Raw genomic sequence first — 17687 nt, 5'->3', positions numbered from 1 at the left:
AACGTTTAATTTATTGTGCCCAAATGCTTTAAATTAGCTTAAAATGATTGGTCACAGGACTTAAAAACAAATGCAAGTAATTAACTTTTCATTCTAAGGTTGAAATTTGAAATGATGCCACTCTGTTGTAAACTGTAATGTCTGAATAATTATAATCTCAACTTGACCTTGCAGATTCTGCGATGTGACTATTTCACACTTACACATTGCGATATCGATGCTGTAAAGATACAGTGCTCAGCATGTATAAGTACACCCCTCACGAATCTATCTTTTAAATTCATATTTTGAAAAGGAAGCTATACAATATTATATTTGTGCATATACATTAGATTTGTCCATACTGAAGCGAAATCTGGAGGTTATCTAACAAAATAACTTACGATACCGGTCTAAAAACTAGTACACCCAAATTTATGTTATAGAAAAATTGAATACAAATTTATTAAAGGAAAAATCAAAAGACGCAAAAAGAAATTGAAAAATTTTGTATATTGTATTTTTTTGTTGTTGTAATTTTGCTTGAAATTAACTGTATTGTCTTTTAATTTCTAAATGTTTGGTGACTAAAATATTATTTTAATAAATATATCTGTTTAATAAATCTGTTTTGTTTAAATGCACCAAAATACATTGCCTATATTCACTGAGAAATGGATAAAATATTTATATTCAAATCGAAGTGTACTTAATCATGCTGAGCACTGTATCACAGCTGCACGTTATTAAGAAAAAACTTGCAATATTTTCCTATTGCGATATAGATACAATTTCAACAGATGACTTGAATATCTCTTTGTGCAGAATGCATAATTTTAGATCGATTGGCATGATTTCTTATGGGAACATATGTGCATAACTTTATGACTTTCTGGGGAGTTGCAACAGTATTCAGCAACGAAATGAAATTTTCAATGTATATTTTACTAATAACACTATCATTTTCATTGAGTAAACCTTTAAAATGTTTTTGATCTTTAAGGTACAAACTTTTAATTTATTGTGCCCAAATGTTTTAATTTTGTGTTGAAATCCTTAGTCACAGGCCTTAAAAACAAATGCAAATAATTAAAATGTGAAATGATGCCACTATGTTGTAAACCTGTAATGTCTGATTAATTATCATTTATATATGTTTTTGTCTTCAAAATGTCACATTTAATTCAGTGTTACTTGCTGTTTTCTGTAATTAATTTTCACAACAAACAATTAATGAAGAGAAGATTTTTTTCAACACATTTCTGAACATGATATTTTAATATCTCATTTCTAATAACTGAATTATTTTATCTTTGCCATGATGACAGTAAGTAATAGTTTACTAGATATTTTTCAAGACACTTCTATACAGCTTAAAGTGACATTTAAAGGCTTAGCTAGGTTAATTAGGTTAAGTAGCCAGGTTAGGGTTATTAGGCAAGTTATTGTATAACAATGGTTTGTTCTGTAGACAGTCGAAAAAAATAAACTGTTAAAATGGGCTAATAATTTTGACCTTAAAATGTTTAAGTAATTTTACCTTAAATCATTTATTTAAAATATAAAAAATTGCATTTATTCTAGCCGAAACAAAACAATAAAGCCTTTCTCCAGAAAAAAAAGAATAGTATCAGACATTCTGTGAAAATCTCCTTTGCTCTGTTAAACATCATTTGGGAAATATTTAAAAAAGAAAAAATTTCAAAGGGGTAAGTTGCATTGGAATTTACCTATAGCATTTTTCAGAAAATTAAAACGTCATTAATTTTAATATTTTGTAAATAAGATGTTTTACGGTTCATTTTCTTAAGATATTACATGCTAAATTGTTTGGTCATTCAAATATTCAAAAATTTAGCAAGTACTATTATCCTATTGTTTGCTAATAGTATTAGCATCAAATATTCAATCATTTAGCAAGTACTATCATTTAGTACGCAAGTACTATTATCCTAATTAAATTGTAATATATTCAAGTCTACATAGTTTATAAACAAGCAAATCTAAATTTTATAAATTTGTGTACATGTATGTCTTGGCCTCGCTTCACCCTTCTTACGGAGATTATGGCAACCTCTCCCAGAAAAACAGATTATGGAGACGGCCAGACCTCTCAGGATTATTATGCACTCTACAGACTCTATAATAAACTATAGCCACAGTAAAGCAATTTACCAGTTACCATAATCTGAATGATGCCCTTCATTTGAATGACTGTGCCAACTTTGGGCGTTCATTCCATCAGCAATGCTTTGCTATCCACTGTTATTGACTCAAGTGCTTCCACATAAACTCTAAGCATAATCCTCTATGGGCTGGCCCGGGTGTGTGGTGGTAAAGAGAGGGCCACTGCCTCAAACCGTGTTGATTCCCTCCTCCACACAGAACATCCTCTTTTCTCCTCCCCCTCCTCCTCCTGGCCGTATGTAGGCTGCTGCTTTAGGAGAGCCGGGGGAGCTCGTGGTGGAGACCGCGGTGGTCTTTGCGTTTTGCAGGGGGTCTGGTACCTCGTTTGGGATGGGGATGTTTACCGATCGCGTTCTGCTGGACTAGAACGGGCTGCGGATGAACAGAGGACGCGGTGTCTCCACTGCATTGGGCTGCTTAATCTGAATGTACCGTCTGTTGTGTCGGCGCAGTGCCATATTGAGAGGCTACTGTAACATAAACGTGGACATCGCGCATTGAATTGAGAAAACACCCAATGACATGTTCGAGTAAGTAGCGAATGTGTTTATTGCAGTGCATGCGAATGTTGTATTTCTGCAGAGCCGTATGCTAATGCTGATTGACCATTCACTTTTATCAGTTGTTCTTGCATCACAGTGCAGGAGTAGGTTGTTAAGGCGTTTACGCGCATGCAACCGCGATTGCGTCCCTCAACCGCACTGATGACATCAAGATTTTGTTTGATCAATCTCAGTGTGCACGTTCAGCACTGGAGATCGGTGCTGTAGTTTTAGTTGCTGCGCCTTCAGAATACAAATTGGCATCGCGTTTTACGTGTACTTCTTTTCAACACACTCTTGTTTATGCATAGGTTTACGCAGTGTTGATGTCAGTCAATGAAGCTCGCGGCTTTAGTATGGGATAGCTTCAGTATTATTACGCCGCCCATTCATTCTGTTGACATTTGCTGTACGGGATGTCCAAGTCGTTAAGGAGTTGTTCAAATGAGTCGGTTCTTTTAAACGAATCATCCGACTGGTTATCGAATTGTTCTGTCGCCAGTTGAACTCGGGACAACAACTCACTGATTCATTGAAATTAAGAACCGTTTCTTTCGAACATCATCATCGATTTGTTATATCGTCACACTTCAGTTTTAGGAACAATTCTTGCTATTTAGAAACTATTATGACTGCCACAAACGTCCAATTTGATGCTTATTAATGGTTATTAAGGCAATAGATATGTTTAGGTGTTGGGTAGAAAAAGATCATGCAGAATAGGCCTATGTACTTTATAAATGATAAACAGCAAATATCCTAAACATCTAAACAGCCTTATATGTCATTTACTCACTCTTCACTTGTTTTAAACCTGTTTGACTTTCTTTTTTTTTTTTTTTGTTAAACACAAAATAATATATTTAGAAGAATGTTGGAAACCTGAAACCATTAGAATTTGTTTTTCCTATATGGAAGTCAATGGTTATAGGTTTCAGCTTTTTTAAAAAGATCTCAACCATTCATGTTTGGGGGAACAATCCTTTTAATAATAGGCAGGTAATGAGTAGGCCCACCCGAAATCTGGGCATGCAGAATTCCACAGATTTGTAGCCCATCATTCTGTTTATTTACTTGAGTAAATGTAAATCTATATTTATTCAGTTTATTTTATTAATTTCAATAATATTATTGAATAGTATGAAAATGTTCATCATATTTATGTACAATGCAGTTTGTACAGTAATATTTTCTGTCTTTTACTAGATATATTATATTACAAACTTGCTTTATTTACCAAATAAAGTGAATCTAATTGGATTTGCATTTTAAACATTAAATAAAAGTTAAAAAGATGTTGTTATTTTTTTATTTCATATATTAAGGTTTTAGTTATAATTTTCCCAAAATAATTCCGCAGAAATCTGAAGACTTTTACCAAAATTCTCCGCAGAAATAGCAAAAAACGTCCACAGATTCCGTCTGGCCCTGGTTATGAGCCACTAATTAATAATGAGAAAGAGTTACTATTTAAACTAAAGTGTTTTATTATATAAAATCAATGAGAGAATGAAGCAAGATAATGGGCATTACTTTAACAGACAAATATCGGTAATTTAAACTTGATGATTGTGTACGCTTGATTGAACGATAGTGTCAGAGGAGCGCAATACTGCCCATTTACATTTTTATCACCACATAATAATTCCATATTTTTACCATTAATATGTTCTAAATGGCTGGAGGAACTGATGTAATCATGGTTTCAATATTTTTTTTTATGACTTTTTTTATGCATTTCTTTTCTGTTTTTTTTTTTTTTTTTTTGCTTTTTGTATTGTTCTGTGTTGCTTTAAGGTCAAACTAAAACTATAATATTAAAAAAATTATGTTCTAAAGTTATATATTAAAATCAACCTTATTTGATGCAAATAGCAACATTATTAATATTGATTTAAGCAATGCAATCAGTATGTCAAAGCTTTTAACACTTGTGTACTTAACAGCTTTAATGAAGGAAAGAACAACGGTTCCATTATCGAGTATGATGATATGATACGCTGTATTAAAACTGTTGAAAGTAACTAGACGGTGTCATGGCTGATAATTACCAGTAAATTGTTTTGTAAAAGATTTACCATGAATAACACATGGTCTAGATTTGCATATATTGTATTGTAGATTTAGAAACAATAAAATTCAAATTTATTGCAAAATAAGCATACCATTCTCAGCATATATTAAGTACACCCCTCACAAATTTATCTTTTGAATTCATATTTTTAATAGGAAGCTTTACAATATTATATTTTTGCATATAGATTAGTCAGTACTGAAATCAATTCTGAAGCTTATCTAACAAAATAACCTAGATAATGATCAAAAAACTAGTACAAACAAATTTATATGTTATTAAAAAATATTGAATACAAATTTAAAGAAAACTAAAATATTTGCTATATATATAGCAAATATACATATATATTAGAGGTGTGAACCTATACTGGTTTCAATTCGATTTCACGGTGCATTGACGATGCTTTCCATACACAGTGTTATATTTTCGGTGGAGGCTATAACAAGCTGTCTGTATAAACACACAGACACACAGCACCACACTGTCTCTCATCCACACACATACACAAACATAGACAGCACCAAAGAAACAAACACACACACACACATTTAAGCCCTCGCAATATGTGTTTAGCCGAGAGATCTAGTGCTGAGCGGAGCAATAAAAAATTTAAAAAATTAAAAAAATAAGCACTTTTCAGACTGTCCCTTACTGAGAGCTCTGCTCTGCGCGAGCTCCCCCGGCTAAACGCATATTGCGAGGGCTTAAAGCAGGGCAGTGGTCGGAATGTCGAGCGGAAAAAAAAGAAAAGAAAATGACAACTGTGAAACATAGCCAGCTTTGTCTTTTTGTAGGAAACACACTTCAGATCTTTTTAGGGTAAGAGGTTTTTGAGTTTTTGCCGCTATAACTTAATTTGTCAGGAATATCGATAACAAAACCAACTTAACCGCGCTCATTTCTAGCGCCCCCCTGGATGTACAGCGCCCTTAGCTTGTGACTATATTGCCTATGCCACGGGCCGGCTCCGAGTTGGCTCCTGAGTGTTGTAAATACCGGCAAAACAAAAAAATATATATATATTTGCAAAACATTTTTAAAGCACTGCCTTTACAAAACCAGTCCAGTCAATTGCAATGCTCATCTTGAGTTGCTTTTTAGTCAACCGTGAGTTTGCAATGCTGTTTTACAATGGGACTGAGTGAAGGGAACTTGAGAGTTTATGGCAGGCCTGGACCTACTGGGCTGTAAAGGCAAATCATATAACTGCATTTAGCATTGACACGTAATGCAAGCTCTGTGATTGATTGGCTTGGTAGCGCTGACAAGTGTGAGCAGGGATCGAGAGCCGCGCGAACCCGTTGCAGCGAGTGTTGAGTCCCCTGAAGGAGGTCCAGATGGAAGGTTTTGTTTTGTGTTTACCTTATGATTAAAGTTGTTGCACGTCCGCTGGTTCTTGCTCCAAATTGAGTGAGTATGAGCTACTTGTACATTTAAGGTAACGTTCAGAAAAAAACAAAACACCAGCAAAGAAACTCTACACAGAGGAACATAAAAATCTCACTTTCAGCTAGCGTTTCGAAAGTGCTATTGCAGAGTAACACAAACAGCATGCAGAAGTATAAATGCATGACAATGCGCAAAGCTTGTGCTGTGGGTCACGCCGATCACTCGGCACAGAAGTATTATCCTGGCTTAAGACTACCCTGGTGATACTGTGTCTCCAGGTGATGACGTCGTTTAAATGGAGACAGTTCCCTTGACTACACCCGCTTGTCAAATCTTTTAGTTTTTATGTCTCAAAACTTAATTTTCCATTCGCAGTTCTTTATTTTTGTTATCAAAATACATTTTTATTTCTCAATTAATTTTCACTGTGCAAATTTTTAATTTATTTTATTAATTTTTTTGGGGATTTGTATTTATTTATTTATTTTTTGTTTGCAAAACTTTCTTTTATTTTAAAAGGGATATATGACCCTATATTATTGACTCCATAGTGTTTACATAAGACTGTAGTTTTAAAATTTTTTGCACTAGCTTTGAAAATGATCTTTGATTTAATTGCTTTAATATGAGTCTTTCTATTGAAAAAAATCTAAGGGGTAAAAAATATACAAAAAATGTAACTAATAATTTATTCTTGCCGTTATCAGGATCTTGATTTATGTTGCTTTGCTGCTATTTAGTTATTTATTATTTTACTGCTTTTACTGACACATGTAACTGTTTAAATATATTCTCATTAATTTGGTTCTACTGACTTCTTACTCACATGTGAAGCCCACTACAGCAACTAGAAGTGTATTCTCGTGATCCTGCCACGTTTCCTTGGAGACTCCGATATTTGCCCTCCCCATCCCTCTGTTACCAGGACGACATGAGACTGAGATCCGAGCAGATATCTGCAGGCAGAATCCAAAGTTGTCAAAGATAAAGTACACCAATCAATAAGAGCGTATAGACAGTTTGATAAAGATTAGTTGAGGAGAAATTGAGTCAACCAGTCATTAAACTATATGTCATGCTTTTCTGTAAAAGCAGTGTTCAGACCAGTCATTGATTCATACAGGTTTTTGGTTCCTCCCATACTTGTATATTTGGTTACATCCTTTCACATAGCCTTAGTGTATTTTTAGTGAGGATCTGTTGCTATTGTCTTCTGTGACTTGTCTTGATCTTCTCGTCTTGCAGATGTCCTGAAGTGTGACTCTCTGTAATGGATTTGTATGGTGTATTGCAAGCTGCTTTCCAAACAGTTCTTGTGCAAAATATCCAGTTCAAACTTCAAACTAACTGAACCCAATCACCCGATGCAATATGTTACAGGAAAACTTGTGGTCAAGGTTGCTGGGATATATGCATATTATTCAATATCTCAGATGCCATTCTTGCATTAGTTAATTCCCAGTGGTGCTATAAAGGGAGTAGAGTTAGTACACATTAATGATTGCTGTGGTCTTTAATAGCTTGCATGCAATGGATGCATAGACAGTTGGACTTGGTGATTTAATAAATATATGCAATTTAATCCTAATGATTTTTTTGTGTGGTGAATATTGAACATCATGATGGTTTTAATGTTCTTTAATGTGCATTTCCTAAACATCTTATCATTCTCTTTGGGATGCATTTTTGCTCAGAGGCTCTTTTTCATACCGACAAAGTATTTGTAGGTAAACACTGCTTATTATTATAGTTGAATATGAAAATGACTGGCTTATTTGCTATATTTTTTTATATGTATTTTTTTTTTATTTTGTATTATTTTTTATTATAATGTTAGCATTTTTCAAGTTTAGTTTTTTAAAATTATTTTGTGTATTTATTTTTCATAAAGAAAATTAAGAAGGATATTGTTCCCCTAAAAATGGTCAGGGTTGGATAATAGACATAGATAGAGGCATAGTTATAGATAGACCAACAGATAGATAAACATATAAATGGAGAGATGGATAAAGTTTTTTTTTATCTTAGAGTTATATTATTTTGTTAAAAAATGTTTATCTATCTATCTATCTATCTATCTATCTATCTATCTATCTATCTATCTATCTATCTATCTATCTATCTATCTATCTATCTATCTATCTATCTGTCTGTCTGTCTGTCTGTCTGTCTGTCTGTCTGTCTGTCTGTCTGTCTGTCTGTCTGTCTGTCTGTCTGTCTGTCTATATCCATCCATCCATCCATACACCCACCCACCAATCAATCCACCCATCCATCCGTCCACCTGTCTATTTGTCTACCAACCCACCCACATACTCTTCCATCCATCCATCCAATTATCCATTTAACTACCTACCCACCCACCTACCTACCGACCTACCTATCTAATATCTATATATATATATATATATATATATATATATATATATATATATATATATATATATATATATATATATATATATATATATATATATATATATATATTATTATTATTATTATTATTATTTATTTATTTATTATTTATTATTTATTTTTTTTCTGTATCACCCAGCCCTAGGAACAACTACCATTATCAAGGATTGATTTCACATGCCTTTAAGCCACTATCATCACTCCTTTGACTAAGCAGGTCTCATATGTCTGGCATTTAAATGTCTCATCAAACTGATCAAATCCTGGTGAACAGATAAGGCTTTGTGTTTGTGTACAGAAGCCCTTATCCATGTTGTCACCTTTATTTTACTGGAACAGGAATAGAATGCTGCTATGGAAACGATTGTTATTAATATAAATACATTCTTTGTCCAAGAACTTCGAACTGAACTTGTAAACTTGTAACGTAGGATTTTTTTGAAAGTTCCCTTGGCTTTGTTAATGTTTTTCTTAATTACAGGTTAATTAAGGGATAACTCACCTAAAAACTGAACATTTAGTCACCATTTAGCCACTTGAGTGGTCAATTGTTTTATATTCAATCCACCTTAAGTTTGTAAAAACTAATAGGTTAATTTAATTCCTTCATGTTGTTCCAACATAAATTGATTGTATGTATTAGTGTAGTAGAAAAAGCAATACACTGGTAGTCATTGGCTTCTTCTAACATTCCTCAAAATATCTTCTTTTGTGTTCACCAGAAACTCAAACAGGTCTTATAGTAATGAATTTTATTTTTGGATGAACTATCCCTCCATTTAAAACTCATTCGTTAATTAACACAACTCTATGTTGTAAACTGCAGTCAGTCGTAATCAATTCATGCTGTCTGGTAAACAGGAGATAAATCTTGTCCTTCCTGCCGTGTTTTCAGCATGACCCAGTTGTCCTTTAAGGTTGTCTGAAGCGCAGTGCTGAAAAGCCAGATAATGGCCTGTATCTCGTTTCTGACGTGACTTTCTCTCCGTCTTGCAGTACAGCCAGTAACTCTCCACGCAGCACACCCGGCAGCTCGCCCTCCTTACGCCGGCGTGTGTTGGGAGGCAGAGCCAGTGAAGGAGAGACGGCGGGAGAAAAAAGCGGTGGCGGTTCAGACAGCCCTCTGCCTCCCACTCCATCCTCATCCACCTCCTCCTACCCCCTCGCTGCACGTCACTTCACCCGCAATGCCAAGGTAAACCTCAATATCAGCTGTCGGATGATTATCACGTGTTGAAATGTCTGATCGAGCATTTGCTCTCCCACCCACATTCCACATTGCTAAAAAAAAATGTTCTGTTCAGGGTGAATAAAGCAGAAAGAATGCCAGTGTTGAAACATTTGCTTGGATATTGTTATGAAAGATATGCTTTTTTTAAAAGTAACAAATCTTTTTTTTGATATGGGTTTAAAGTTTAACACATGCATATGAAGAGGATCCAAAAATCAGTTTGCTTCAGGAATCTTGTATTTCCGTATTAGGTATTGTCAATATCAGTTTAGTTTGGATTTGTTTATTAATGAGAAATGGCAAATGGGATGAAAGTATAAACAACAAATTGTATGAAGTAAATCCATTTGTGAATAAAATAATTGATTATTATTTTAAAAGTAGACGTGATTGGTACATATTGGGGTTGTCACAATATCATCAATTTAGGCCACGATAATATGCCAGCTGAAGTTTCATGATACCAAGTAGTGTCATGATAATTTATTAATTCATTACTCAAATCTATGAAACAAAGCAGATTGTCAGAAATACTATAATGCTTATTATCAAATTATGAATATTTTACTTTTGTTTAACAGTTTGGGCCGTGGAAAAATAGAGACTTTTGGTGCACATCACTTGACCTCAAATGTTGTTTGTTTTTTCGTTTATTTTGTAGATAACTGAAAAAAACAAACAAAAAAAACATTAAAATTAAGATCAAAATTAAACCAAATTAAATAAGTTACAATAGATTTTCTTAACAAAAAATATATATTGAAAAACTATTGTTTTCTTAGTGTTTCCTGTAGCTATTGTTTGTTTTTCTCATCTGTTTTTTTTTTTTTTTTTTTTGAGTTTCATAAAAAATTTCACTTTACTGAGTTGTTCTTTTTAAGAGATTGTCGTGGTCGTTGTAGCTAAATCATATTCACAGGAACAGAAATAACGGATTCAGATGCGTGTTTAAAGCATCAGAAAACACCGTTTCTACACAGTTTTGCAGCCTTAATCCAGACTATTAAATAAAATAAAGTGTTCTTGTTTTTTTGCCGGCACAAATGTGTGAAGATTTTAGTGACTTTTCCACATGCAACATTAACTATTTTACAACCATTAATGGCGATACTAATATTTTGGTGCCATATTATCACGGTGCTGCTGAAGTAGCAGTAAACTGTGCAACCCTAATACATATGAGATGTATTGGCCACTCAAGACTTACATATTTATTGAAAGGGGAAGAAAACCCTATTTGTGACTTGAATATTTTGATAATAAATGTATTTGAATCGAATGTGTACTTTTAAGTTATATTAGAAAAAAAAAATTCAGGAAAAATTGTAAGGGAAATGTTCAAAAAGGTGTCTTCTGGGGGAATTTTAGCTAGGATGTTTATCATTGATCAAACTGAAACAACTTGTGTCTTTTATCAGTGTTGTTATTTGTGGATTTGTTTGTCCAATGAATGATTAAGAAACTGTTGGGATTGTAAATTATATATTGAAAATTTAGTACAAGTGTTGCTTTGAATATAACGAGTGCTGCTAAAACTGATATGGCATTAAAACATAAATAAATTAATTAGTTTGGTTTGGGAAAAGGGGTTAGGCTTTTAAAGTCTATGCTTGTGTGTGTGTGTGTGTGTATATAGTGTGTATATATATATATATATATATATATATATATATATATATATATATATATATATATATATACACACTATATACACACACATAGTGTGTGTGTATATATATATATATATATATATATATATATATATATATATATATATATATATATATATATATATATATATGATGCATAAATAAAATTAAATAAAAATCTATGAAATGCTTAAACTTATTTACACAATAAGATGGTACAGGGTTATAATAAAATAATGCAATACCACAAAAGAATGCATTGAAGATTCAGAATGTTGTAATGTCTTACTAAACCGGTTATTGATTAATTTTCCTTCTGCTCAGTCCCTTATTTATAAGGGGTCGCCACAGAAAAAAAATTTCCAGTCGCAACCCACTACTGGGAGCACTCATACACTCTCATATTCACAAACTCACTCATACACTGGACAATTTTTAGATTATCCAATTCACCTATAGCACATGTCTTTGGCCTGTGGGGAAAACAGAGCACCCGGAGGAAACACACACAAACACGGAGAGAACATGCAAACTCTACATAGAAATGCCAAGTGGCCCAGCTGGGACTTGAACCAGCGACCTTCTTGCTCTGAGGCAACAGTGCTAACCACTGAGCAACCATGTCACCCTGAACTCGTTTATAATTTTTCTAAAGATTCTTCAGTAACACTTTATTTTAAGGTGTTCTTGTTACATAACCCACATTCTAACCTAAATCATATAGTAAGTACATGTAATTAACTGGGATTACTCTATAGGTATATAGAGTTATACTTTTTACAAAGACATCTTCAAATAATGATACTGGTGCTTATTTTATGTAAAAGTTTATGCATTAAATTATTTATTTATTTACAGTTTCCACAGCAATATACAGTTGAAGTCAGAATTATTAGCCCTCCTGTTTGTTTTTTCCCCTATTTCTGTTTAACGGAGAAAATTAAATTTGGTCCTGGAGGTCCAGTGTCCTGCAGATTTTAGGTCCAACTTGCCTCAACACATCTGCGAGGATGTTTCTAGAAAGCCTAGTAAGAGCTTGATTAGCTAGCCTAGGTGTGTCTGATTGGATACCGGCCCTCCAGGACAGAGATTGAAAACCCCTGATCTAGATCTTTCCATCCCATTTTTTTAAATGAAGAATCTCTATGCAAATGTACCATTTCCCCCCCTCCTTTTGTGAAACATTAATGAAGATTTTTAGCTGAAGCCACATTTAATAGCCCGCCGAGGACCATGGTTTCTTCATTAATGTTCAACTGAAGATAAAAAATTACTTGCGTTCGGAATAGCCCGAGGGTGAGTAAACTAACAGCAAATTTAAACTATGCTTAAACTGAGCTTGCATACATGTGTGCACAAAAAAACAACTTGAGCTGAAACAACAAAATTTCACAGCTTTTTTAGCAAATCTGGATTGTTTTATGTTCAATCCACTTAAATGTTTTTAGGTAACTTACTAGATTTGGGTTGGGACAACAATAATGAATTGTGTAAAATGCTGCTTTTTACAGTGTGTATATATTGTATACATATATTTTTATAGAAATAAAAAAATCCTATTTAAATCTTCATTAAATTTTTTCCTCTATTTCAGAAAATGCAGAGCTGGTATAATGTGAGTATCCAGGATTCCTCAGTGTTTGTGCTTTAGCTGACACTGCTGGTTTGCTCTTCTAACACACATCTCTCTCTGATATCCAGGTTCTCAGCCCTACATACAAACAGAGGAACGAAGACTTCCGTAAACTCTTTAAAAAGCTGCCCGATACAGAGCGTCTCATAGTGGGTAAGCATCACTGCTGCATGACTACAGAAAGCCAAATATGATCTGTGACTATTGCAGGTTTCAATATGAAGATCAGTGGCATTGTGGTGTGTTCTTTTTTTAATTAATTTGTTTATTTTCATCTAGATTACTCATGTGCACTTCAGAAGGACATTCTACTCCAGGGTCGTCTCTACCTGTCAGAGAACTGGCTCTGCTTTTATAGTAATATCTTCCGATGGGAGACTACGGTAAGTCTCACATTACTGAAAGCGGGAATTAGTGCTGCAAAAACGAATAATCAGTTAACTACTAACATATTAACTGACTAAGATGTGGGCTTTGGTTTGTCTTGTTGTTTAGTTCAATATATGCAATATGATTAGTAAAGTCTTATAATAGTGTTGTTTTAAAGGAATTATAATAGAAAAATTAAATGTGATTTTTTGCATTAAAATTAGATAAGTAATTAGAGTAGGTGAAAGTGATCAGATTGAAATTATAATTAAAATTTGTATTATGCAGGTGTAGAGGATCTTTAGATGTTTGCCCCAAAATTGTAATTTTACATTTCTCTTTAATAGTTGTAGTAATTATAATAATTATAATAATAATAATATTAATTATAATAAATGCATTATATGTGTGTTTTAATCATTTTTACATTGTATATGCTGTAAAATATATACTTTTTATTTAAAAGCTAGGGGTCAATAAATGTTTTATGAAAAAATTGTATTACCCTCAGAGACAGTAAAAAAAACTCCCTATATTGTGTAATATTATTGTGATTTCAAATTAAATGTTTTCCATTTGAATATACTTTATAATACAATTTATTTCAGCATCATCACTCTAGTCTTCAGTGTCTCACAAGATCCTTCAGAAATCATTCTAATATGATGATTTGATGTGTAAGAAACATTTATTATTATTAGTGTTGACATAATTTGTTTGTGTAAACTGCTATTCTTTGATGGATAGTTAAAAAAAATCCTTTGAAATATTTTGCAGCAATATTAATGTCATTACTATCTTTTTTGAGCAGTTCAGTGTGTTTTATTTATCTTTGAATATTAAAAGTATTAATTTCTGACCCCTAACGTGATATTAAGTGTGTATAATATACAGTACTCAGCATAATTGAGTAGACCCCATTTTGAAAGTGAATATTTTTAGCAATTTCTCCTTGAATATGGGTAGGGTTTTTGGTGCATTCGAAAAAGATTTATTAAACCGATACATTTATTAAAAAAATATTTTAATCACCAAACATCTGTGGAAATTAAAAGAATACTTTTAAATTCTAGTGAAATATTGCAGAAAACTAAATTTCAACTAAATTTTGTCTTATTTCTCTTGATTATTTCCTTTTTTTTTTTTTTAGTATTTTTTTCTTACCAATACATTTTTGGTTATCATAAGTTTTTGTTAGATTATCTCCAGATTTGGTTTAAGTACTAAGTAATATTATATTATGTTAAATTAATAAAAATATAAATTTAAAAGAGGCCTGTGAGGGGTGTACTCGATAGGGATGCTCAAAATAATCGATTAACCAAATGGGTGCGTTTTTGACCAATTAAAAGTATCAGTTAAATAATTTAGATATTTTTATACTTTGGCTGTATAAGGGAGAGATCACAGCAAACACACTTTTTTTTTGCGTTGAGAAGTGTATCTTTTAGATGGTTTACTAATGGCCGTGAGTGTTTTGCGTGCTGCTTATGTGCCCTGCATGCCTCACAATTTTGCTTTTACATGCTGTGTGCACAATAAAAGTCAACCCTTAGAGGAAAAGGCGTGTTACATCAGTCACGTCTTTTTTATCCTTCAATCAAATAAAAGCAGAGGCAGGGTTTCTGTTGAGGTGACAGCAGTGTTTGTGTTGTCAAGACGACTATGGAGACTTTTGAAGATAAAGGAGAGACTAGTTCTCACTGTTTCAATTTATCTAGAGCTGTATTACTTTACAAATGTTAAATTTCACAATATTATTAAATATTCCAATTATGACAACATCGATAGCAATACTCACACACAATACCCAGCTGATTCAGTCATTTCCTAGTGACATAAAAAAGCACCATGCTTCTTCTTTTTTTTCTTGTCAGCAAAAAGGCCGTGTGCGTGCACCTCGTGTTTTTGGAATGGAAAGGCACATTCGGTGTGATCAGGCCCTGATGTGCAACATATTTGTTAACTGGTGGTACGGTAACACGAGCAAAATAAATAAAAATAAATTGCTGTTCACAGTTTGACACGGACGAGTTGATGCCAAACCAGCGCTGATGCTGATAGCCTGCTGTCCTGGAGCCGCGTCATAAACTCAACAAATAAATTATTGATGATTTAGTGTACAATCAACAAACCAACCTTTTTGTTAAATTGGAAAATGACAGTTAATAATAGTTCTTTAAAAAATATCATTTTTTATAATAGCCTATGTAATCTACGAATCAAACAAATCCAAAGACTTTTTTGATTTTTGCATAATCATAACTACGCACCAAACTGAGGCTTTCATTTTTTAGCTTATGTATATATATTATATGTAAACAACAAAATTGTTATATGTTACAGTAGCTTATACTTTTCAAAAAGTCAACAAATGAGTCTCTTCATTGTCTTTCACGCAGCGCGCACACATGAACTGCGAGTAACAGATGAAATAAAGGTACACAAGCATAAGATTAAATTAAATGCTCGACATAAATTTTAAACTTTAATGACTTGTATTAAAATGTTGACAGAGACTACAGGAATTAAAACGGATCATTAATTAAATGCAAGACCTAATTTTCGTGGAGTGGTCAATTTAAGGTAGCCTGTTATTTTGTTAGACGAAAAAAAAAACATGTGATGGGGAAAAACTGCCGGTTCTTCAAAAAGATTCTGTCAGTGTTTTCGTTTTGTAATCTTAATTTGTAATTTTAGTGAAAAATGTCTCAGGCAGGACTATTTATTTTATTCTTTTTATTTTGTTCATTCTTTATTTCTGTGCTGTTGGAAACACTGCAGGTGCGTGAAGATGTTCTGTTGTTAATATGTTCGCATGTTACAATAAATCAGTATTTTAAAATGCAATATTTAACCTGTCTGACCCAAAATAGACACGTCAATTTTTTTATATTAATAATTCTATATTAATCAGACAAGTTAACTGTTAATATTCGGTTAGCGAGCAGCGGTTGTCGGTTGGCAAAATTAAGCGAATGAGCATCCCTAGTACTCGTAAATGCTGAGCACTGTAATTTGTATATTTGGAATGTATGAGTTAAGAATCAATGAATATAGAAATTATTATATAAATACTTATGTTGTAAACCTAATTGCGTCCTGAACATTTTTGCAATATCTGTTCTGGTTGGTTATCTTTGATGAACAGCATTTCTAAATCCTAAATATCACCAGATAACCATACTTCTGAAAGACGTGACCAATCTGACCAAGGAGAAGACGGCCAAGCTCATCCCGAACGCCATCCAGATCAGCACTGAAAACGAGAAGGTACTGCTGTGCGGACACTGGATATGCATGCTAAAATTACCTGTAATGGATTTCTTTTGTTAGCTGCATTTTGAACCTCCCAAGACAATAAACCCCCCTCTGCCTTGGATTCACCTCTGATCTTGCATTTGTCAGCACTTCTTCACGTCATTTGGGGCAAGGGATCGCAGCTACATGATGATCTTCAGACTATGGCAGAACGCACTAATGGATAAGGTGAGTGACAGTGCACGAATGACAAAGCCATCTGAGGTCTCCTGTAAGAATCAGCGCTGTGTGTTTGTCACTGTGTAGTGTAGACAGTTTTATGTGGCAGACGACCAACATCACTTTGGCTGTTGTCCATAATAATTAGCACTTGGCAGGATAACAGGTGGCGGTTACAGATGTGTTGTAATGCAAGGCTGTAACAACTTCAGCAAAGCTTGTCTGTTAGAATTGAACACCACCAGTAAAATGATATCACGGCTTATATTTTTGCAACTAACATTTCAACAACTGCTGTTACTTTAGGGTTACTACTTAGGCTTACACAGAGCTCTCAGCTCTCTGAATTGCTATCAATCTCCCCTGTGTCTGTGTTTGGGTTGCCGGTTTGCAAATGAGCATAATGACACGCCCCTTTTCATGCAAACCCCTTCCCTCTTTCGCCACTGGACGCTCCCACTTTAACAAAGCTGGACACACCCACTTCTCTTATTTTTTTCAAATCAGGGGGCTGAAAACACCCTGCTGAGAGAGGGGATTTCATGACCCTTTAAAGAGATAGTTCAACCAAAAATAAAAATGCAATATATACTGTACATGTAAAAATAGTATTAATTAATATATTGTATATAGACCATTTAAATGTTGTCATGTCATTGGCCCATAAACGTATCTATCTATCTATCTATCTATCTATCTATCTATCTATCTATCTATCTATCTATCTATCTATCTA

General features: G+C 33.5%; 1 protein-coding gene across 8 annotated transcripts in view; it reads left to right on the top strand.

The window, feature by feature from the left end:
* Positions 1 to 17687, top strand: part of gramd1a (GRAM domain containing 1A) — a 61898-nt gene that overhangs the window by 18938 nt on the left and 25273 nt on the right. For 6 of the 8 annotated variants that reach the window (XR_012392477.1, XR_012392476.1, XR_012392478.1 and 3 more), the window contains 6 exons: positions 9586 to 9784; positions 13064 to 13084; positions 13171 to 13255; positions 13382 to 13485; positions 16649 to 16744; positions 16880 to 16960. Coding sequence is in view for 4 of the 8 variants with exons in the window: in XM_068214218.2 (XP_068070319.1) it covers positions 9586 to 9784; positions 13064 to 13084; positions 13171 to 13255; positions 13382 to 13485; positions 16649 to 16744; positions 16880 to 16960 (586 nt within the window). In the remaining 4 variants the exon portion in view is untranslated. Of the gene's footprint in view, positions 1 to 2401; positions 2697 to 9585; positions 9785 to 13063; positions 13085 to 13170; positions 13256 to 13381; positions 13486 to 16648; positions 16745 to 16879; positions 16961 to 17687 lie in introns of those variants that run through there. The other 2 variants (XR_012392479.1, XM_068214220.2) reach the window with 1 other exon arrangement.

This window comes from Danio rerio, chromosome 16 (assembly GCF_049306965.1).
Source record: "Danio rerio strain Tuebingen ecotype United States chromosome 16, GRCz12tu, whole genome shotgun sequence".
Lineage (NCBI taxonomy): Eukaryota > Metazoa > Chordata > Actinopteri > Cypriniformes > Danionidae > Danio > Danio rerio.
The sequence above is the reverse complement of the archived record's forward strand: the minus strand, read 5'-3'. Positions and strand labels throughout refer to the sequence as shown.